The 25,226-nt window shown below is 33.8% G+C and overlaps 1 protein-coding gene and 1 long non-coding RNA gene across 3 annotated transcripts; one reads left to right on the top strand and one right to left on the bottom strand.

Annotated features, from left to right (window-relative positions):
* Positions 1-8,478: 8,478 nt before the first annotated feature.
* LOC142167876 (5-epiaristolochene 1,3-dihydroxylase-like) lies at positions 8,479-10,321 on the top strand. The gene is made up of 2 exons (XM_075228238.1): positions 8,479-9,418; positions 9,541-10,321. Exons 1-2 carry the CDS (start codon positions 8,525-8,527, stop codon positions 10,159-10,161), a joined length of 1,515 nt encoding a protein of 504 aa, XP_075084339.1. The 5' UTR covers positions 8,479-8,524; the 3' UTR covers positions 10,162-10,321.
* A 1,211-nt stretch (positions 10,322-11,532) lies between these two features.
* LOC107787629 (uncharacterized) lies at positions 11,533-16,291 on the bottom strand. 2 transcript variants are annotated; one of them, XR_012698114.1, is made up of 3 exons: positions 16,121-16,289; positions 15,101-15,434; positions 11,533-11,970 (listed from the first exon to the last, which is right to left on the bottom strand). It is a non-coding gene; the product is annotated as an uncharacterized LOC107787629 (long non-coding RNA). The 2 variants fall into 2 exon arrangements; XR_001648449.2 differs by lacking the exon at positions 11,533-11,970 and having other exon boundaries at positions 14,882-15,434; positions 16,121-16,291.
* Between the last annotated feature and the right edge of the window lie 8,935 nt (positions 16,292-25,226).

Genomic DNA, 25,226 nt, shown 5'->3' on the forward strand with positions numbered 1-25,226 from the left:
ATAGAAACTTTTTATCCAATTTACTTTGTTCTAATTGTAAAGAGTTAATTTAAATCATTCCTTCTGTACTATTCCCTCTTGATGCATTAATCAATCATTTAAAGGGAAACTATTGGGTTATAGGAGCCAAATAGTTGGGCGTTTAGTTATAAAAGAGTACGAGGGTTTTAATTAATAAATTGAAACGAGTCACTTTGTATTAGTGTTATGAGGTTATTAGGAGTTTATTAAAAGAGTGCTTGAGTTTTTTGTATTTACACAAATCTCTCCATCTAAAAAGGCAGAATAGCCTAGTAAACATTTTTACTTGTTCAGATTTGACATCTAGGTCCCCCTACTTTATGAAAATTCAACTAGACACCTGAACTCGATCAAACATATATTTTAGACCCCTGACCATTGACCGGGCATACACGCATATTAGGAGCCTGACTGAGTAAATTAGTGTTTTTTATTAAGTAAAAAATATAAACTAAAATAAATCTATATCTATTTATACTATATTAAAAGTACGAAGGCCCTATCGAAATGTCGTTCGCCTTTTTTACCCTTCGTACATTATATGTTGGATATAATAGTAATTGTAATAACTATTTTATTCAAAAAAAAATTAAAATTAAAAAAAAGCTAATTGTCGACTACTTGCCGTTTACCTCCCTTTTGTATAAGTTTTGGATTCCAATTCCATTAGGCTTCTACTTACCGTGTTAGGCTTCTACTTACCATATTAGGCTTCTCCCATTGTTTGTTTCGAAATCAAATTAGGTTTCTAGAATTTTACAATGGATTAAATTTCTCCTTTACTTACCGTATTAGGTTCTTTCTTCTTTGTTTTGAGATCAAATTAGGTTTCTAGAATTTTACAACTATAAAAGAAGCTATTTCTACATTCTTTGTCATAAACATACGTCCTCATAGCAAATTTGCTTTCCACTTGAAGTAAATTTCTATCTTGTACTATATTCTTGAAGTTATGTAATAATGATTGTTCGTGTATTATCACTATTGGTTGAATGATTGCATCAAACTGATCAATCTTTTTAAAAAATATTCCTCTGTTCTATTCCACTGTGACATTAGAAATAGCACTATGATTATTCCTCACATCTTCTCCTTATGCCAGCTTACTAATTGTTATGCCACTGAAGTTACTCATATTTTCTCACAAAATTAAATGTGATTATCTCTTTTAATTGACTATAGTATACATATCACAATTTTTAAATTATGTTCTTAAAGAATAGCCTTTGACAATTGGCGTCGTTGAATCCATCCAAAGTTTTGATAATTTTCGTTGTTTCAAGTAAACAATTCTCCTTATCTATCTCATAAATAATATTTTATATAATCTTTTGGTTATGATGTAATATATTATGTTCTGAAAGTTATGTAACTTACTTGTAGTTCAACTATGATTTTTTCTGTTGCTCTTCAAAATCTTAGATTGGGATATTCTTTTTTGAAATCCTTATTATGAAAACACACCCCATAATCAATATTTTGAAAAGACTAGCTTACTGTTCAAAAGGTGATAATCAAGAAAACATGAAATAATATTGCCAGATCTTAGATTGGGATATTTGAAAATGTTTTAGCTTTATTTGATATGTGTGCTACTATTGAAAAGTAATTGATTTTAATGTGCATAAAAATTAACGCAAAACATAAATAGAATCATAAAAAGCTTAGCAATCCTCAATTTTAATAGTAGGTACATTGTGGTTGGATTAAAATGCATTAGTGCATTAGCTATCCATATTATTGGTCTAAGTAATTCTTTTAAATCTTCTGTTAAATAAAAACTTTAAAATTATGAATGTCTTCTATGACTTTAGTGCCCTTTTGATATTAGACCACGTGTTCGTACTTGATTCCAGGTACTCGCAATGGAATCTAAATAGCCTAAATCAGTTAAATACCACATATAGCCCGTGTTCCCACTCATCACCTTGCGTAGATGGCTTTTACAAATAACACAAACAACTCCAACCCTAATAGGGTAGTTCCCTCACACAAAGTTAGGCAACATACTTACCTCAAACAAGTCAAATCAATCCTTTAATAAGCCCTATCCGTAAATATCCAACTCTGAACGGCTCGAATTTAGCCAAAATAACTTAATACCATAAATACAAGCTATAGTAAACTATTCCGAACAATAAAGTTGCAATCTTTAAAGAAAATTAAAAAGTTAACTCAAAAAGTAAACCCCTCGCCCGCACTTCGAAACCGACCAAACTTATAAAATCTGAACACTCATTCAATAATGAGTCCAACCATACTAGGAAAGTTTCACAATGATAGATTTATGAATAATAATCAAATCCGAGTAAACACACTTACCCCGATCAAGTCCTTGAAAATACCCTTCATAATAGCCCAAAACCGAACTCTCTAACTCAAAAGATGACAAATGGGAATAAACCCTCGATATGCCCATTTTCTGCTCAGTTGTTTCGCTTTTGCGAACCATCAACCGCTTCTGCGGCTCCGCACCTGCGGAAAATCCATCACAGGTGCGGCTTCAACTCAAGCCCAACAGTCTCCGCTTCTGTAGTCTAAAAAGCACGCATGCGCTCCCGCTTTTGCGGGCAAAGAGCGCTTCTATGCACCCGCACATGCGGACAAAGTCCGCTTCTGCGACCCAAGACCATGTTGGCCAATTTTGCTTATGCGACCAAAACTCATGCACCTGCGGGCTCGCAGATGCGGACGACCTCTCGCATTTGCGGTCCCCTCCAAGCCCAAGTCATTTCTCTCCTGCGATCCCCCAACTGCAACTGCGTCCAGACCCACTACAGGTTCGATGGCACCATATAGCAACAATATCCCTCCTAAGTCTCAAAATGAACCCAAATCAATCTGAATCATGCCCGGGGCTCCTGGGACCCCGTCCAAACATACCATAGAGTTCCAAAACACATAACAAATCTACTCGAGGTCTAAAATCACATCAAACAACATCAAATCTACGAATCGCTCCTCACATCAAGCCTATTGAATTAATGAATATTCAATTCCAAAACCAACACTGATTCATACCAAACCAATTCTAATTGACCTCAAATTTTGCACACAAATCATAAATAATACAACGGATACACTCTAACTCACTGAACCAAAGTTCGAGCCTGATATCAACAAAGTCAACTCTCAGTCAAACTTTTTAATCTCTCAAACCTTTAACTTTAGCCAATTCAAGCCAAAATGACCTACCGACCTTCAAATCAATAACCGGACATACTCTTAAGTCCAAAATCACTATACGGAGCTATCAGAATCATCAAAACACATTCTGGAGTTGTTTACATATAAGTCAACATCTGATCAACTCTTTCAACTTAAGCTTCCAACAATGGGACTAAGTGTAACAATTCACTCTGAAACATCCCTGAAACCTTCCCAACCATCCCAGCAAGTCACATAACCACAAATGAACATAGAATAAGCAGGAAATGGGGCTACAATACTCAAAACGATCGGTCAGGTCGTCACAATATTGCAAAGCCATGAAAAGTCACAGCCTTAAACATTGCAAGGCCATGAAAAGTCACAGCCTTATACAATGCAAGGCTATGTCCAGGGCATCAACATTGGCGCCTCTGATGGAGCCTTGTAGTGTATGTTAGCGCCCCTGATGGTGCCTTGCAATGTAGTTTGGCGCCTCTGACGATGCCCCGCGCCGACGATGCGTATCCGAGCCACTTCTATTTCCTCATTAATTTTTTACATGTAGACTTTAACCCTACCTTATAAATACTCTTAAACTTTGTTTTTAGGGAGGGACATTATTGGAGAGGCAAAAGGCTACAGAACACTCTGAAGCGCGGATCACAAGAGTGTTTCTCTTAGTTCTTCTTTAATATGTAGTTTAATGCTTTTGAATATGAATAAGATTGTTTATATAATTATGAGTAGCTAAACTCTCTAATCTAGAGTTTGATGGATCTTTTTGGAGGATGAATTCTTGTTACGTTTTAATATAAGTTTGCGTTTGAATATCCCTACTTGTTCAACTATGTATTTATTGTTGTTGATTGAATGGCAATTAATTGACTATGCATATTTATTATGTATTGCTTGTGAAAGAGTGCATATTTAGGTTGTTGTCGAACAACGTCACTCCCAAGATATATAATAGATAAATACTAGGGTTTAAAATCGGGATTAGAGATAACGAGGCTTTGACATGATCATAGTGAGCGGTGAAGAAATGTAATAAAAGTTGAGTTAAAAACAATGATAGATTCATGAATAATAATCAAATCCGAGTCAACACACTTACCCCAATCAAGTCCTTGAAAATACCCTCCATAATAGCCCAAAACCGAGCTATCTAACTCAAAAGATGAAAAATGGGAATAAACCCTCGATATGCCCCTTTTCTGCTCAGTTGTTTCGCTTTTCCGAACCATTAACCGATTATGTGGCTCCGCACCTGCGGAAAATCTATCACAGGTGCGACTTCAACTCAAGCCCAACAGTCTCCGCTTCTGCAGTCTAAAAAGCGCGCATGCGCTCCCGCTATTGCGTGCAAAGAGCGCTTTTGTGCACTCGCACTTGCGGACAAAGTCCGCTTCTGCGACCCCAGGCCATGTTGGCCAATTTTGCTCATGTGACCAAAACTCATGAACCTGCGAGCTCACAGATGCGGATGACCTCTTGCATCTGCGGTCCCCTCCAAGCCCAAGTGCATTTCTCTCCTGCGATCCCCCAACTGCAACTGCGTCCAGACCTACTGCAGGTTCGATGACACCAGATAGCAACAATATCCCTCCGAAGTCTCAAAATGAACCCGAATCAATCTGATTCATGCCCGGGGCTCCTGGGACCCCGTCCAAACATACCACCGAGTTCCAAAACACATAACGAACCTACTCGAGGTCTAAAATCACATCAAACAACAGCAAATCTACGAATCGCTCCTCACTTCAAGCCTATTGAATTAATGAACATTTCAATTCCAAAACCAACGCCGATTCATACCAAACCAATTCTGATTGACCTCAAATTTTTCACACAAATCATAAATAACATAACAGATATACTCTAAGTCACTGAACCAAAATTCGAGCCCGGTATCAACAAAGTCAACTCTCGGTCAAACTTTTTAACCTTTCAAACCTTCAACTTTAGCCAATTCAAGCCAAAATGACCTACCGGCCTTCAAATCAATATCCGAACGTACTTCTAAGTCCAAAATCACCATACGAAGCTATCAGAATCATCAAAACATAATTTCAGAGTTGTTTACACATAAGTCAACATCCGATCAACTCTTTAAACTTAAGCTTTCAATAATGGGACTAAGTGTTCCAATTCACTTTGAAACATCCCCGGAACCTTCCCAACCAACCCAACAAGTCACATAACCACAAATGAACATAGAATAAGCAGGAAATGGGGCTACAAAACTCAAAACGATCGATCAAGTCGTCATAATATTGCAAAGCCATGAAAAGTCACACCCTTAGACGTTGCAAGGCCATGAAAAGTCACAACCTTATACAATGCAAGGCTATGTCCAGGGCATCAACATTGGCGCATATGATGGCGCCTTGTAGTGTATGTTGGCGCCCCTGATGGCACCTTGCAATGTAGTTTGGCGCCTCTGACGATGCCCCGCGCCGACAATGCGTATCCGAGCCACTTTTATTTCCTCATTAATTTTTCACATGTAGACTTTAACCCTACCTTATAAATACTCTTAAACTTAGTTTTTAGAAAGGGGCATTATTGGAGAGGCAAAAGGCTACATAACACTCTGAAGCGCGGATCACAAGAGTGTTTCTCTTAGTTCTTCTTTAATATGTAGTTTAATGATTTTGAATATGACTAAGATTGTTTATATAATTATAAGTAGCTAAACTCTCTAATCTAGAGTTTGATGGAACTTTTTGGAGGATGAATTCTTGTTACATTTTAATATAAGTTTGCGTTTGAATATCTCTACTTGTTCAATTACGTATTTATTGTTGTTGATTGAATGGCCATTAATTGACTGTGCATATTTATTATGTATTGCTTGTGAAAGAGTGCATATTTAGGTTGTTGTCGAACAACGTCACTCCCAAGATATATAAGAGATAAATATGGCGGGTTTAAAATCGAGATTAGAGATAATGAGGCTATGACATGATCATAATGAGCGGTGGAGAAATGCGAGCTAGCGTAATTCGAAAGAATATGACTAGTACATTATTGTAGTTGCTCGAGAGAGAATTACGATTAGTCGAGTGCTTATGATCAGTAGAGAATACTTATGCAAAATTGTAGGAGACGTAGCGGGAAGGATTCCGTTAATTGAAAAAATCATAACTCTAGGCTTTTCCAATCTTGTCTCCAACCCTTAGTATTCCTAGTTGTTAATTTACACTTTAATTTGTTATATAATTAGTTAGACATAAGAATCTTAATATTTATAACTAAGGAATTGTTCGAACTTGTCTTTTTAGTAATATTGAACAGTTATAGTGAAACCTTAGTTTTCTGTGGGATTCGACTCCACACTTTTAGACCGGATTATATTTGCAGCGACCGCTTATCCTTTTAAGGACTAGAGTTGGGCGTGATAACACAACCTTTTTTTGTAACAGGTCACAGACCAACAATTACAAGTTTTTGGGTTGCATGTAATATTTGTAGAGGTTTGGTTTTATGTCCTCCTCCGATATACTCTTTTGGTTATTTATATACATGGTAGGCACCAATGCCAAATGCCCATCACCATGGGCACTATAGCCTGGGTGAATGGCTTTAATTAAAAAAATTATTACTAGGCATTCTGTTTGGACACTATTTAGTTTACGTTGAAATTCGGAAATAAATAATACTTTGTAAAAAAGTTGAAGTTCCGAGAGTAAAAATTATTATTTCACTTGAACTAAGTTTAATATTTACTATTTAATAATATTCAAGAAAAAATTTCAATATTTTACCATTATATTATTTAATTAAAACTTAAGTTTATATTTACAAATAATAATGACCAACCCATTATTTGAAGATACTGAATTTCAATATTTACAAATAATAAAAATATTATTTATGACCACACATTTAACTTTTAATGTCTTATTTTGCTTTTTGATATTTAACATGTACTTCTGTTATTTATTACATTTAACATGTCTTGTTTCGCTTTCCAAGATTCAAATAAATGTTTTAAGTACATATATGGAACAATAAAATAAAATTCATCAAACTTCCATATACAATACTCCTACAAAAGCGCACAAGGGTGTGACCTAGTGGTCAATGAAGTGGGTGAGAATCATGAGGTCTCAGGTTCAAATCCCAACGGAGGCAAATACTAGGTGATTTCTTCTCATCTATCCAAGCTTTGGTGGATATAGTTACCTTGTACATGTTGTTGGTGGCAGGTATCCCGTGGAATTAGTCGAGGTGCATGCAAGCTGGCTCGGACACTACGGTTATCAAAAAAAAAAAAATACTCGTACGAAATAAATAGTTCTCAATGTTAATTACTAAAACAAGTACTCCATCCGTTTCAATTTAGACGATACACTTTTCTTATTCGTCCGTCAAGGAAACAAAAAGCTCTGATTAATTTAGATCTCTGGTTAGGAATGATACAACTCCAACCATCCCACAGTGCATGTATAACTTAGTACATACGAACAAAACTAAGCTGTCTCTCCACTTTCAGTTTCTAAGGAACACAAGACAAGTTTATTTGTAAATACTTAATACTATCCAATTTCAGCCGCCAAATTAGTACAGCATTGTTGTTCTTTGAGTCAGCTGAATTATTTTGACTATGAATAATTAATGGTCAACAGGAAAGTAAACAAGGTCTGCTTCAATCAGATATTGACAAACAAAAGTTGCAGAAATTATTATATTTGTCTTTCCGTTTACTCCTTAAACTTTTAATACCACAAATTTTAAAAGTTTTTTTTTTTTCTTAAACTCCATATCGAGTCAAACTAACTCATCTAAATTGAAATAGAGGGAGTAGATATTATTACATGTTACTCTGTTTGATTTGACCCTCTGGTATTCGAAGTCTATTAGCCCGACTAATTAAAATTTGTGTCAGTAGACCCGTGAAGGAAATAAAAAGCTCTGATTATTTTAGATCTCTGGTTAGGAATGATACAACTCCAACCATCCCACAGTACATGTATAACTTGGTACATACAAACAAAACTAAGTTGTCTCTCCACTTTCACTTTCTAAGGAACACAAGACTAAGTTTATTTGTTAATACTTATAATACTATCAAATTTCAGCCGCCAAAGTCTTTCTGGGCCATACCCCACACATTACTAGGAATTTTCCCGACTAATAATTAGCACATCATTGTTGTTCTTTGAGTCAGCTGAATTATTTTGATTAGGAATAATTAATGGTCAACAGGAAAGTAAACAAAGTCTGCTCTAATCATATGTAACAAAAGTTGCAGAAATTATTATATTGCCAAAGTTACAAATGCCTATAAAAGACCATACGCAACTAGACTTTGAAGAATCATCTAATAATCCTCCATTTATCTCCGAAAATGCAATTCTTCAGCTTGGTTTCCATTTTCCTATTCCTATCTTTCCTATTTTTGTTGAGGAAATGGAAGAACTCTAATAGCCAAAGCAAAAAATTGCCACCAGGTCCATGGAAAATACCAATACTAGGAAGTATGCTTCATATGATTGGTGGAGAACCACACCATGTCCTTAGAGATTTAGCCAAAAAATATGGACCACTTATGCACCTTCAGTTAGGTGAAATTTCTGCAGTTGTGGTTACTTCTAGGGAGATGGCAAAAGAAGTACTAAAAACTCATGACATGGTTTTTGCATCTAGGCCTAAAATTGTAGCCATGGACATTATCTGTTATAACCAGTCCGACATTGCCTTTAGCCCTTATGGCGACCAGTGGAGACAAATGCGTAAAATTTGTGTCATGGAACTTCTCAATGCAAAGAATGTTCGGTCCTTCAGCTCGATCAGACGTGATGAAGTCGTTCGTCTCATTGACTCTATCCGGTCAGATTCTTCTTCTGGTGAGCTAGTTAATTTTACGCAGAGGATCATTTGGTTTGCAAGCTCCATGACGTGTAGATCAGCATTTGGGCAAGTACTCAAGGGGCAAGATATATTTGCAAAAAAGATCAGAGAAGTAATAGGATTAGCAGAAGGCTTTGATGTGGTAGACATCTTCCCTTCATACAAGTTTCTTCATGTTCTCAGTGGAATGAAGCGTAAACTTCTGAATGCCCACCTTAAGGTAGATGCCATTGTTGAGGATGTCATCAACGAGCACAAGAAAAATCTTGCAGCTGGCAAGAGTAATGGTGCATTAGGAGGTGAAGATCTAATTGATGTCCTACTAAGACTTAAGAATGATACAAGTCTTCAATTTCCCATCACCAACAACAATATCAAAGCTGTTATTGTTGTAAGTACTATTGAATACTATATATGCTTATACTTACTCCCATATCCATTGCCATAGCTAAAAGATTTTCAAAATCCTATCACAAATAAGAAAATAATAGCTTTGCCATTATTAATTTACAGGACATGTTTGCTGCCGGAACGGAAACTTCATCAACAACAACTGTATGGGCTATGGCTGAAATGATGAAGAATCCAAGTGTATTCACCAAAGCTCAAGCAGAAGTGCGAGAAGCCTTTAGGGACAAAGTATCTTTTGATGAAAACGATGTGGAGGAGCTGAAATACTTAAAGTTAGTCATTAAAGAAACTTTGAGACTTCATCCACCCTCTCCACTTTTGGTCCCAAGAGAATGCAGGGAAGACACAGATATAAACGGCTACACTATTCCTGCGAAGACCAAAGTTATGGTTAATGTTTGGGCATTGGGAAGAGATCCAAAATATTGGGATGACGCCGAAAGCTTTAAGCCAGAGAGATTTGAGCAATGCTCTATGGATTTTTTTGGTAATAATTTTGAGTTTCTTCCCTTTGGTGGTGGACGGAGAATTTGTCCTGGAATGTCATTTGGTTTAGCTAATCTTTACTTGCCATTGGCCCAATTGCTGTATCACTTCGACTGGAAACTCCCAACTGGAATCAAGCCAAGAGACTTGGACTTGACTGAATTATCTGGAATAACTATTGCTAGAAAGGGTGACCTTTACTTAAATGCCACTCCTTATCAACCTTATCCAGAGTAATTTAATATTGGCATCAACTTTTTAAATTTTCTTCATCAACCTCATTATTAATGTACAATAATCTTTCTTCTGTTGTTGTAGGCTTTATCGATTTCCAATACATGTATTCTTTATTTAAAAATGTATCACATTCCATGTATAAGGATGATGCTTTAATTTATTGGTGCCATTATATTATAGTAATTCGTACCATCTCAGAACTTCTTAGGAAGATGTTTTAGGTTTTATCAAATTCAACTACGTGTATCTCAATAAATAATGTATCATAACAGGGCTAGTATGTAGAATAACATATTTGTTTTTTCATTTTAGTTTAACATTCACGAAGATAAGGGAGGGTAAGCCAAGCACGACATTACCAACAAAACTGAAGGTGCTAAGCAAAACCCAATTTGTTTTAATGATTAACATCATCAATTGGACTATAAAGGGGGTGAGATCACAAGGTGCAAGTCAAAAACTAGTTAGAATACACAAAGTTGACTTAGTGGGATTATATGAACCTTTCCTGGATGCCACAGAGTTGGAATTCTTTTAGGTTTTGAAAATGCGGCAAGAACAACAAAATCTTGTTCCTATGGAGCCAAAAACTGATATGCAAAGTCATTAACAACATTAAGTGATCACGCCCAACTCTAGTCCTAAAATGGATAAGCGATCGCTACAAATATAATTTGGTCTAAAAGTCCGAAGTCGAATCCCACAAAGAACTAAGATTTAGCTAGAACTGTTGACTATCACTAACAAGACAAGCTCGAACAATTCCTAAGTTATGAATATTAAGATTCTTGTATCTAATTAACCAATAAATTAAACTAGTAGATTAACAACTAAAGATAATAAGGGTTGTGGAATAGATTAAGGAGGGTCTAGATTATGATTTCCTCAATTGTCAGAATCCTTCCCGCTACGTCTTCTATAATTTCACCTAAGTATTCTCTGCTGATCGGAGTACTTCGGGTGTCGTAATTCTCTCTCAAGCAACTACCACAATTTACTAGACATATTCTCTTGAACTACGCTAGTTGACACTAACTCACCACTCACTACGATCGTATGAAGGTTTCATTATCTCTAATCCCACCTTTAAACTCTCCGTATTGATCTCTCACATACGTTAGGAATGATGTTCAAAGACTACCTAAATGTGTACTCTCTCTCTCTCGAAATATACACAATAAATAGGCACAGTCAACTGATGGTCATTCAATCAACATCAATAAACACGTTGTTGAACAAGTAGAGAAATCCAACGAGTCAATTATAAAAAAACGTAATAAGAAGTTCCATCAAAACTCTAGATAACAAATTAGCTATTCATAATAGTATGCAAAAGTACAATACTAGAATTCATAACCAATAATGAAAATAGGAAGAAGGAAGTGAAAAACTCGTAGAAGAATTCTTCGCCTTGCTCCTAGCGTGTTCTTGCCTCCTTAAGTCGAATCCTCTCTCCAAAAGCATCTTCTTTAGGTCGAATTTGCACTAAAAATGTCCTCCCCTTCTCTTAGACATGATTAGGGAGTATTTATAGGCTACGATTGAAGTCCTTGAGTCCAAATCTCGGTTGGAGATTTTTAGCCCGCGATTTTTAATTACCGGACTATATACCTCGCGAAGCCAGACTTATAGCACGGTCAACCTGGCTATAGACCTCGCGAAGCCCGGTCTATAGCGCGGTCAAGCTGGCTATAGACCTCGCGAAGTCTGGTCTGTAGCGCGATTTGGGTATTTGGCATTTTTGTGTTATTTTCTTGCATTTTCGTCATCTTTTTGTGCAACCTTCACTTGTTTTTGTCTTCCGATGCTCTTACACATAAAAAAACATAATTTAGCTCAAACGTCGCACAATTAACTACTAAACTAACAACATGTAAGGTGAGTAATGTACTAAAAGTATAATATTTTGGCCTAACACCAGTAAGCAACAACATACTCTAAAGGCCAACTATGATAATAAACTTCTATGGATCACATGGGTGTATGCTAAATCCACTTAGTGAAAAGACGTAGGCTCTGGAGCAGACTAAATGCTTTCCGGTCTGGAATCCATTATGATAAATAATGAAAAAGGAGGTACACCATACAACCTGAGCAAAAGCACTGATTTTATTGCTTGTATGGAAAACGGTGGCATGTCCGACAATGGATTCACTGGAAATCTGTGCAATGGGTAGGGAAAAGGGAGAAGAATCAACAAGAGGCTAGATAGGATTATGGTTAATGAGGAAGGCACAAACCACTTTCAGGTCAACAAAGTTGATCATAAAGCTAAGACAGGTTCTGAGATTCCTAAACATTTGGACCATACAGAGTGATTATGTATCTATAGTTAGGGAACTGGAACATAGATGAGGTGCATTAAATGGCTCTAAATGGAGGAATCTATTCTTAAACAGAAAGCAAGGATGAAGTGGGCAAAACAAGGTGTTCCAACTCCAAATATTAATACAGTGTGATAAAGAAAAGGAAAAAAGAAGGGAGTCTCACCTACACACAGAGGAATAAAACTAAGCATAGAGCATGGATCGAGGGCAATGAAGCCATCTCAAATGCAGTTGTGGATCATTTCAATAACCTTTTTACACTTACTCCTTGAGATAATGACATGTCTATTCTCAGATAAGTAGAACCTCTTTTCACTGAGGATAATAATAGGCTCATTTATGACATCTGAGAGGTAGAAGAAATTAGAAGTGCTATTTTCTCTATTGACCCAAATAGTGCTACATGCCATGATGTATTCAATGGCCACTTCTTTCAAGCGTCCTCGGGCACTATCAAAAAGGAAGATTGCAACTTTTTTCGGAATGTTTTCCTAGGCACTAATCTCACATGATACTACACTCATACTAACCTTGTGCTTATTCGCAAGGTACCTTCCCCCACTACTGTGGCGTAACTAAGACAAATTAGCCTTTGCAATGTCTCCAACAAGATTATCTCTATCGGTATTTCCCAACCGCTCCCTAAACTCATTTCAGACAAATAAACTAAGTTCGTGAAAGGCAGACTCATCACTAAAAATATCCTCCTAGCCCAGGAAAATGTTCATAGGATTGGGAAAGAAATAAGGGAGGCAACATTGTTATTAAGCTTGATTGTCTAAAGCATACGACAAGCTATCCCGGAGCTTCCTTATAGCTATCCACAGGAAAATGAACTTCTCAGAATACTCCTAACTAATAACTGGTACTCCATACTTATTAATGGAATCAAACATGGATTCTTCATATCCTCCAGAGATCTGAAACAGTGTGATCATCTATCCCTTTCCTTATTACTCTTGACTGCATAAGCACTTATAAGAGCACTTAACAAACTGATTCCCTTGTTTTGGGAAAGCTACAAATATTTTGACATAAGTCACATGTTAACCCTACTTTATTTTGACACGTACTTTACACCGCTCAAACGAACATATCTACACTCTGTTTCCACCCGATTTGCACAGTCTATATTTCTTCCTCAAAATTTCCACCGTTGCTTACCTCCTCTTCCAATTTCCCTTGTTTCTTTTAGTCTTCTCTCTTCCTGGACAGTTTATTTGCCTTGACTGTACAATTATAAGGTGAGTTTTAGTTTCTTGTTTTCTTGATTTTCGAAATAGCTGTTGCATATAAGGATGATGCTTTAATTTAATGGTGCCATTATATTATGATAATTCATACCATCTCAGAACTTCTTAGGAAGATGTTTTAGGTTTTATCAAATTCTACTACGTGTATCTCAATAAAGAATGTATCATGACAAGGCGAGTATGTAGAAGAACATATAATTTTTTCATTTTAGTTTAACATTCAAGAAGATAAGGGAGGGCCAGCCAAGCCCGACAATACCAACAAAACTGAAGGTGCTAAGCAAAACCCAATTTGTTTTAATGATTAACATCATCAATTGGAATATAAGGGGGATGAGATCACAAGGTGCAAGTGAAAGACTAGTTAGAATACACAAAGTTGACTTAGTGGGATTGCATGAACCTTTTCTGGATGCCACAAAGTTGGAATTCTTTTAGGTTTTGAAAATGAGGCAAGAACAACAAAATCGTGTGCCTATGGAGCAGTAAACTGATCTGCAAAGTCATTAACAAAAGTAAGTGATCACGCCCAACTCTAGTCCTAAAATGGATAAGCGGTCGCTGCAAATATAATCCGGTCTAAAAGTCCGAAGTCCGAAGTCGAATCCCACATAGAACTAAGGTTTAGCTAGAACTGTTAACTATCACTAACAAGACAAGCTCGAACAATTTCTAAGTTATAAATATTAAGATTCTTACATCTAATTAACTAATAAATTAAACTAGTATATTAACAACTAAAGATAATAAGGGTTGCAGAATAGATTAAGGAGGTCTAGAGTTATGATTTCCCCAATTGTCGGAATCCTTCCCGCTACGTCTTCTATAATTTCTCCTAAGTATTCTCTACCGATCGTGAGTACTTCGGGTGTCGTAATTCTCTTTCGAGCAACTACCACAATTTACTAGACATATTCTCTCGAACTACGCTAGTTGTCACTAACTCACCGCTCACTACGACCGCACTAATGTTTCATTATCTCTAATCCCGCCTTTAAACTTTTCGTATTGATCTCTCATATACGTTAGGAGTGATGTTGTTCAACGACTACCTAAATGTGTACTCTCTCTCGAGAAATATATACATTAAATAGGCACAGTCAATTGATGGCCATTCAATCAACATCAATAAACACGTAGTTGAACAAGAAGAGAAATCCAACGACTCAATTATATAAAAACGTAATAAGAATCCATCCCACAAAAGGTTCCATCAAAACCCTAGATAACAAATTAGCTATTCATAATAGTATGCTAAAGTATAATACTAGAATTGATCATAACCAATAATGGAAATAGGAAGAAGGAAGTGAAAAACTCGTAGAAGAATTCTTAGCCTTGCTCCTAGCGTGTTCTTACCTCCTTAAGTCGAATCCTCTCTCCAAAAGCGTCTTCTTTAGGTCGAATTTGCACTAAAAACGTCCTCCTATTCTCTTAGACATGTTTAAGGAGTATTTATAGGCTAGAGTTGAAGTCCTTGAGTCCAAATTCGGGTTGGAGACTTTTAACCCGCGATCGTGGTCAACCTGGCTATAGACCTCGCGAAGCCTGGTCTGTAGCGCGGTCAAGCTGGATATAGACCTCGCGAAGCCTGGTCTGTAGCGCGGTTTGGGTACTTGGCATTTTTTGCTATTTTCTTGCATTTTCGTCATCTTTTTTTGCAACCTTCACTCGTCGTTGTCTTCCGATGCTCCTACACATAAAACAACATAATTTAGCAATAGTCCGTTAATCTTTGCCCTTTCATTCATATAACATGTCATAGATGGACTAAATTGCATTTCTGCATGTTTGCTTGTATATACTTGTTTTTATATACAACAATAACAACCCAGTATAATCCCACTAATGGGGTATGGGGAGGGTAGTGTGTACGCAGACCTTACCCCTACCCAAAGGAGTAGAGAGGCTGTTTCCGAAAAATACTCGGCTCAAGAAAACAAAAAGACAAAACGACAAGAGGAGACAACATAAAAAAACCAAATTAATACATAAAACAAGAATCTGCGGAAATCATGATTAAGGCAGCTGGGAACACAGATAAGCGAATGCCTAAGCAATGAAAATAATTCCAAAATATCAAAACAGTACTTGAAAGCAACTTAAAGGAGAAGAGAACACTCTTAAGCTTCCTCGCAACCCCAATCCCGTGAAATTTGGGGCTAATTCTTGTCAACAGAATTAGGATATCAACCAAGATTTCAGCAAAAAGAGTTTCCAGCAGACTAATATAATTCAAAAACAATCTAATATAAGTTATATCATTGTTAGTACGAAGATGGATTTTGATGGTTTCCCTTTGGTTGAAACTTGGAAATAAAATAAAAACAACTTTAGGAAATGGTTCTATTACTGAAATCAGAAGCAGCTTTCTCTTACCTCTTTGATGTTGAGATTGATAAATCTTCATAGCTTTCTTTCGGTGCTATCTTTGCTAAGTTTGTGTATAAATAGGACGATGAAAATGGATTGAGAATTGTTTCTGAAAATTAGGGTTAGTACTATAGTCTTCTGGTGGTTTCTGACAATAAAAAGTTCTAACAATAAAAAGTTTTTTCTATTTCTTCTATTATATAAAAGAGAGAAGAGGAGGTCGACAAAGGGCATCATGGTCATTTTAAAAATATAACTACATTGTATAATAGGCTCAAAAGCTTGATTGTCCGTTTCTACTAACGGAAAAAACCAAAAGTATGGCCAAACTATTAAATTATTAGGTGAACCCTACTTCCCATTCAACCTTGATTATCTTCTTTAAATGCACTACTTAATTAATGTTACTCTTCAATTTGTTTGAAAGGAGACTACTTCACACCTTTACCGTCTAATTTTTTTTTTCCATTTAGTACTTTTAACTAAAAATATTATTTGTTGGGTAATTTTATAATTCAACGTTTATTTGATTAAAAACATACAATGGTTACATACATTTATATATAACAATTCTAATGTCTCCTTAAGAAATATTATTTTATTTTTTTTATTGACTATTTTAGGTAAAGACTATTTTTTTTTAAAGTGGCAATAAATTATGTAAATTTTTATTAAAGTGTTTTTATATTAGTATCAATTGATATAATTTTATACAAGTTCTCATTAAATTGCAATTTTAATTGGAATACTTTATAAAATTAGGAAAAAAATATTTAAAAATAAAATATAGTCAAGTTCCTTTTTTATTATAGAATATTGAATATTGTTCAAATTGTATAATAATGATTCCCTCTATAAAACATTATTTGAGAATAATCTAAACAAAAGATTAAGACAACTAATTTGGGGAATTATTTTCTTTATTATGTATTAGGCAGCATAAGAAGTATCATTCTGCATGATTATACTTTTTTCTCTATGATTAAATTTAGTTGGGGTACTTCCTCTGTGTTCAATAAATAATTCAACATTATATAAATTTTAAAATACATAAATATAAAATTAACAATTTTTAAAAAAAGCTCAACAAATAATTATGGTAGAGAAAGTTGTATTACACTCTAGAGTATCTCAATCATATCAAATGAAACTAGAAAAATACTGCAATGCTTCAATTTAAGGTCATTTTGATTAGTATTTAGAGTGATTGAAAAATAAATTTATTTTAAATAAATTATTCAGATATGTCACTAAACTAGAATAACATACAAATTTTCTGGTAAAAAAATTCCGAATAATTAAAAATTACAATTATTTTTTGCAAAAAACAAAAAAAATCTTTTTCGTCAACTATTTGGAAATAAAATGAATATGTTTTATTATTTAAATTTTGATTAATATAAAAAAAATATACATTAACACAATTGATAATACTAAAAGAGTAAAACTATATATATTCAATTTAAACAATGAGAAAATACATCGCGGCTTACTTTTCAATTGACTTTTCAATCAATTTTTTATAATCGATTTTAAGTTTGGTGGTGCAAAACTATTTTTCTTAAATAAAGATATGTAGAATCTATGTAGAAATACTCTACAGTGCGCTTGAAGTATTGTATAATCTTTGTAAAATAAAATGTTAGACTTCAACAAGTATTACAAAGTGATTGGTATAGTAATACGATTTCAGAAAAATTAAAATACACATAACGCAAAAGATTTAAATATATATATGTAAATGTGGTTCTATACATTTACAAATGCCTATATTTTTTTTCTTTCCCTGAAGTCGAATAAAATATGTAATTAGCAATAGACCAAAAAATATTAAAAGGAAAAAAATAAGAAAAAAGAGCAACAATTGGGCATGTGCATCGCACAGATACATCATCTAGTTTAAGGAAAAGGCATAAAATTAACTTGTCGTGGATTTCCAGTTATACATTACTCTGGTCACATCCTATTACCTCTTGATCATTCCAGAGATAAAGTGTGTAGTTGGTAATTCATACTTATGTTTTTTTCCGGAAGTTTTTATAGCTCTTCATGTTCCTTAAATTAACCAAAGTTATTATATTTTTTTTAACAAACAGTCACTCAACTTACTTATGTGTCATGAAAATCACTAAATTATTTTTATAACCAAAATGTCATTCAGCTTTGCCTAATTATAATAATAAGAATCTCTTTTTTATTTTTCTCATAGTGATTTTATGTGATAATTAGAAGTTGAGTAACTTTTTAGTTAAAAAAATAATTCGGTGACATCCATGATACTTAATTAAAGTTGAGTGACTATTTTATTTTAAAAAAATAACTTTAGTAAATTCGAGGGAAATGTGAATAAATTCAGGTTATAGAAACTTTTTATCCAATTTACTTTGTTCTAATTGTAAAGAGTTAATTTAAATCATTCCTTCCGTACTATTCCCTCTTGATGCATTAATCAATCATTTAAAGGGAAACTATTGGGTTATAGGAGCCAAATAGTTGGGCGTTTAATTATAAAAGAGTACGAGGGTTTTAATTAATAAATTGAAACGAGTCACTTTGTATTAGTGTTATGAGGTTATTAGGAGTTTATTAAAAGAGTGCTTAAGTTTTTTGTATTTACACAAATCTCTCCGTCTAAAAAGACAGAATAGCCTAGTAAATATTTTTACTTGTTTAGATTTGACATCTAAGTCCCCCTACTTTATGAAATTTCAACTAGACACCTGAACTCGATCAAAACATATATTTTAGACCCCTGACCATTGACGGGGCATACACGCATATTAGGAGCCTGACTGAGTGAATTAGTATTTTTTATTAAGTAAAAAATATAAACTAAGATAAATCTATATCTATCTATACTATATTAAAAGTACGAAGGCTATATCGAAATATCGTTCGCCTTTTTTACCCTTCGTAAGTACATTATATGTTGGATATAATAGTAATTGTAATAACTATTTTATTCAGAAAAATTAAAATTAAAAAAAAGCTAATTGTCGACTACTTGCGGTTTACCTCCCTTTTGTATAAGTTTTGGATTCCAATTCCATTAGGCTTCTACTTACCGTGTTAGGCTTCTACTTACCGTATTAGGCTTCTCCCATTGTTTGTTTTGAAATCAAATTAGGTTTCTAGAATTTTACAATGGATTAAATTTCTCCTTTACTTACCGTATTAGGTTCTTTCTTCTTTGTTTTGAGATCAAATTAGGTTTGTAGAGTTTTACAACTATAAAAGAAGCTATTTCTACATTCTTTGTCATAAACATACGTCCTCATAGCAAATTTGCTTCCCACTTGCGGTAAATTTCTATCTTGTACTATATTCTTGAAGTTATGTAATAATGATTGTTCGTGCATTATCACTATTGGTTGAATGATTGCATCAAACCGATCAATCTTTTTAAAAAATATTCCTCTGTTCTATTCCACTGTGCCATTAGAAATAGCATTATGATTGTTCCTCACATCTTCTCCTTATGCCAGCTTGCTAATTGTTATGCCACTGAAGTTGCTCATATTTTCTCACAAAATTAAATGTGATTATCTCTTTTAATTGACTATAGTATACATATCATAATTTTTAAATTATGTTCTTAAAGAATAGCCCTTGACAATTGGTGTCGTTGAATCCATCCAAAGTTTTGATAATTTTCGTTGTTTCAGGTAAACAATTCTCCTTATCGATCTCATAAATAATATTTTATATAATCTTCTGGTTATGATGTAATATATTATGTTCTGAAAGTTATGTAACTTACTTGCAGTTCAACTATGATTTTTTCTGTTGCTCTTCAAAAACTTAGATTGGGATATTCTTTTTTGAAATCCTTATTATGAAAACACACCCCATAATCAATATTTTGAAAAGACTAGCTTACTGTTCAAAAGGTGATGAATCAAGAAAATATGAAATAATATTGCCAAATCTTAGATTGGGATATTTGAAAATGTTTTAGCTTTATTTGATATTTATGCTACTATTGAAAAGTAATTGGTTTTAATGTGCATAAAAATTAACGCAAAACATAAATAGAATCATATAAAGCTTAGCAATCCTCAATTTTAATAGTAGGTACATTGTGGTTGGATTAAAATGCATTAGTACATTAGCTATCCATATTATTGGTCTAAGTAATTCTTTTAAATCTTCTGTTAAATAAAAATTTTAAAATTATGAATGTCTTTTATGACTTTAGTGCCCTTTTGATATTAGACCACGTGTTCGCACTTGATTCCAGGTACTCGCAATGGAAACTGAAATTAAATTTGCAAACGAATGTGTGCTACTTAACAGTTTGAGAAGATCCGACTCTCAGTGGATAATAAAAGTCTTACTTATTTAATGTGGAGTAGTTAAAGAATGTAAAAATGAAACAAATCAAGGCCTTCGATGGACTCTGATATTTGTAGATGAGGAGGTAATGTTATTTTTATCTTTGTATTATATCCGATATTTTTCGTATTATATTCAATCACGATATTAAATTATGATAAAACTTTACAGGGAACAAAAATGCAAGCTATACTTTTCACTGATCAAGTGAATATGTGGAAGGAACATTTAGAACAAGGCAATATCTATTACATCATTAACGACCGCATAAATGATCGTAAACCTAATTTTCAATCTGTATACAAAGAATTTGAGATTGTGTTCGGTAATAATACTATAGTCAAGAGATGCAACAACCTGTTTTCTACCGTTAGCTTCTCAAACAGTTTCGTTTCGTTCTAAGAGGCATTTCAATGCACCAATGGAACAATATTTGGTAATTTCTTTAGATTTCTTTGATTAATCTTACATTATGAATAATATTCTACTCCTACTTGCTTATTAATTCTTAGTAGTTATTTACATGTATTCTCTATTAATATTCTTTTGCAGACACACTTGGTATCTTAGTAAAGGTTAATGCTTCCATCAGAGACGTTAACAGGAAACGAAGAGAAATAACGCTAATGAATGAAAGGTAAGTTGAATTTAGTTAACTTATTCATTTATTATCATACATTAACTATCATATTATTAATTGATCAAATGCATTAAATGTAGTTAATATAATATTGAATTATAAAACTCAAGTATGATCGTCAAACTGTAACTTTATGGGGAGAAATAGCAGAAAAAGATGGTGATATGCTCTAAAATATGATGTTTGAAAAACCTATTGTGGCTCTATGTGATGTTAAGGGTACAACATACCGAGATAGTATATCCAATTCCTTTGCGCTTACGGTAAATTCTTTATCTTTTATATTGAACTTAACGTTTTCACTTTTATAATTGTGTAGGTAATTTCGTAATATCTACTACACATGTTAGTAGTGTAATAATAAATCCAGCGTTTGAAAAAGCAATTGCTCTATGGAATTGGTAAGATATGTTTTGAACTCGACTTTAAGGAATTATGGCTAAAATTTAGTTATTACTATGTACTAATTAATTGAAACGCATGCATAACCGTATAAAATCACAAGACAAAAAAATAACACTAATGCCAAGTAGATTGATAAAAAAAGGCCGAAAATCTGAAGATCGGAGAAATAACACATGCAGATTCGTTTGACAATACAAAGGTACATTATTGATCAACTATTTAAAAAATAATTATACTTTGTATAATGTGTCCAATCTAACCAACTTATTTTATGTTTATTTGTAGGACACATATCGTAAATTTAATGCGAAAATAAAAGATATCATCAACAAAGATGACCCATGGTATTTATTTTGCAAGAAATGCTCTAAGAAAGTGAGCTTGGTAGATAATATTGCATCATGTCCCCGTTGTGGCGGCAACGTTGAATATGAAGAAAGGTAAACACAAAAAAGGTTTTGCTGCCTGCTCATATATTAAAAAAGATATTTAGTGTTCTAATTATGTACTACTATGTTTTGTAGATATCTTCTAAAACTTGAGTTGTTTGACGAAAAAGAACATTGTTACATAACACTTTTTGAAGCTACAAAATACAATATTATTTACGATATTCAACATCTTCTTGAAGTTTTATAGTCATACTCGCCTCTTCCGTTGGCCCTTGGAAACATTAATCCTTAAAAGTTGTATAAAGTTAGTCAAATAAACACTTGCATCATTTAGCTCAACTGTAAGCTTATTAGATAATTTCATATGTATCTATTTTGTAACTCAAATAAATATTTTTAGGATATATACGTAATAAAAAACTTTATAATTTTCAGATATAAATTTTGTAACACTTGACAAATAAGTTAAATTACACTTGCAACGCACGTGCACTGAAACTAGTAACTAAAAAATGAAAGAAAAGGCCCGAAAAAAGAACGTCACCCCATAGCTATGCCGCCTTCATCGACCGGTCATCACCTTCACGAGTTCAAACAAAAAACAAATAACATGACCCAACTGAAGTAAGTGCATCTTCAAATCTTGGTAACCTTTGAATCGAAATAACTGTGCCCACTAAATTTAATGAGTGTTAAGATTGTATCCGGGATTTGTTCTTTTTGGTATCTTTTTCTGTGGAGGCAATAAAAAGAAAGTGAAAGGAAGCTAAAAATGTGAAAAAAAAATTCTTTAGAGGATTTTGGAATTCTTCATTAATGCAACACAAGGGACTGATTCAGAGTGAATTTTCCGATGATGTTACTTGTTGTTCTATGTTCCTGGTTCGCTCGTTGTTTAGGTTCGGGCGAGGAGATCGTCGGCCAATGGTTGAAGGGGGGCGGTGGAAGCAGAGGAAACGAAGGCGTAGAGGGTGGTGGTTGACGGCGAAAGAGGAAAAGAACGAGAAGTGAAGGGGCGGGTGGCAGCAAAGAAAGGGAATCGTGATGAATCTTGGATAATTTTTAGCAATTAGTATTTTATAAAAATAAATAATGACGTAGCATTAATTTACTCCGAGTTGTATGTTATGTTATCCATGTGGAGTGAGCAACGGGCAGTGTGGCAGGTGTTTAAAATACATATTTTAATCAGAGTTTATGTGTCTAATTGAAACTTCATAAAGTATAAGCACAAAGATGTTGGATTGGAACAAGTGACGGTGTCTATTAGGCTATTTTAAGAAAAGAATTACTCAAAAAGGACAAAAAAAAAATACCACATGTCAATCCCTTCCTTCTTCTTCTTATTTATGGATTTGGAAGTTAATGAGATTTTTGAATGGGTTGTTTAGGATTGCTGGAGATTGTGTTTCAAATTTTGGGTCAATTGGATTGAAGGTGATTTGAAATTTGAATCACGTTCACCATTGTTGAACCAACCCTAAAATTTTAAGGTGGGTTTAAAATTTGAATCTAATTTTGTGTTTTGTTAAGTGGGTGTAATTTAAAAAATTTAAAAATAATATTTGCATGTTGAATACAAAAATTGATATCATCTGGAATTGATTTGGAATACATTTAGATTGATCTTGTATCGAAATCGTTGCAAAAAGATTATTCTACATGGTTATATAAAATATTCTAAGGATATTAAACATCTATCAGGATGTTTGAGAGAGCTGAAAGATTGTTTAAATATCTCTAGGGTTGTTCCCCAAATAGCTAAACATTAACTTATTGATTTAATGATAATCGATCATTTATCGAGTGATCCTACAAATGATTAATCATTAAATTATTTATTAATAATTGAATATCTAGCGAGTGATTCTACAAATAGTTAACATTAACTTATTCATTTAATAATAATTGAACATCTATCGAGTGATTCTACAAAAAGTTAAATATTAACTTAGTGATTTAATGATAACAGAACATCTATATTGTAATTCAACAAATAGCTAATATTATCTTATTGAGTTAATGATATTTAAATGTCGGTCGAGTGATTAAACGAAAAATTAAATATTAAGTTATTAATTTAATGATGATTGAATACCTACCAGATAATTCTCCAAATAGTTAAATATTATCTTATTGATTTAATGATAATTGGACGTACGACTAGTTAAATATTAACTTATTGATTTCATGATGATTAAACATTTACCAAGTGATTTTACACAAAATAGTTAAATATTAACTTGTTGATTTAATGATAATTGAGCATCCGTCGAGTGATCCTACGACTAGTTAAATATTATCTTATTAATTTAATGATGATTGAATATTTATTTTTTGTTTGTTTAATACGAAGCAAGCTTGTTATATTATTATGTTCTTTTCCAACTTCAAATATTCCAAGAGATATTTATACTCATATCAGGTATCTTAGAGTTAAATATTGTAAACAATAAATTTGCGTCGAGAAAATAAAATCAAGGCCGAAAAATATTGCAACAATTATAATACTTGCTTTCAAATAATATGAGTGTACAATCTCTATTAATCATCTGATTCTTCTTTCCCAATATAAATTCAAGGGCCTTTAAGCTTGGTCTTGAATTTGAATTTGATTTATTCGTCGCGAACGCTTTGATTGTTGCCACGAATTTTATCACGTACAAGTAGCCTTGTGTTGAAGTGCTTGAATACTTGAACACTTGCAGTTTGTAGAGAAATGTAGCATTTGATCCACGAGTTCCTTGTGTCTTCTTGTTATAACTTCTGGTATCTTTTCTGGATTATGAAGACCCCTATTTATAGTTGTGGGAGGGGAGAGTTATGATAAGAACAAACTCTTTCCTACCAATCAGATTGAAGAGTGACAAGGCCGCATTCGATTGGCCAGAATGTGTCACTTGCACACGTGTCATGGCTTCATTAGCCTTTTAATTTGACTTGGCATGCCTTGTCATTTTGACATGTGGCATTATCCTATTGGTTCTTCCGCTTGACTTGGCATGCCACGTCATTTGACACGTGACACCAAACTGGGTCTTTAGGAAGATGACATATTGGGCCTAATGAAGTGGGCTCATCACTTGTAGCCCAATTAAATGGGCTAGCCCAATGAATTTTTTTTATCTAATCCATATACATTGAATTTATATAACTAATCCAACTATTAGCCCAATAAATTTATTTGAACTAAGATATGTTAGAAAAGATATAGTCCAAATAATTGTATAAATTTAAATTCAATAAAATTTAGATGCTTACAAATGCCATACTTCAAGATTTATCGGAGCGTAGATGTCACGACCCCAAATTCCCTCTGTAGGATGTCGTGATAGCACCT

The sequence above is a fragment of the Nicotiana tabacum genome, chromosome 13, assembly GCF_000715075.1.
Source record: "Nicotiana tabacum cultivar K326 chromosome 13, ASM71507v2, whole genome shotgun sequence".
Classification (NCBI taxonomy): domain Eukaryota; kingdom Viridiplantae; phylum Streptophyta; class Magnoliopsida; order Solanales; family Solanaceae; genus Nicotiana; species Nicotiana tabacum.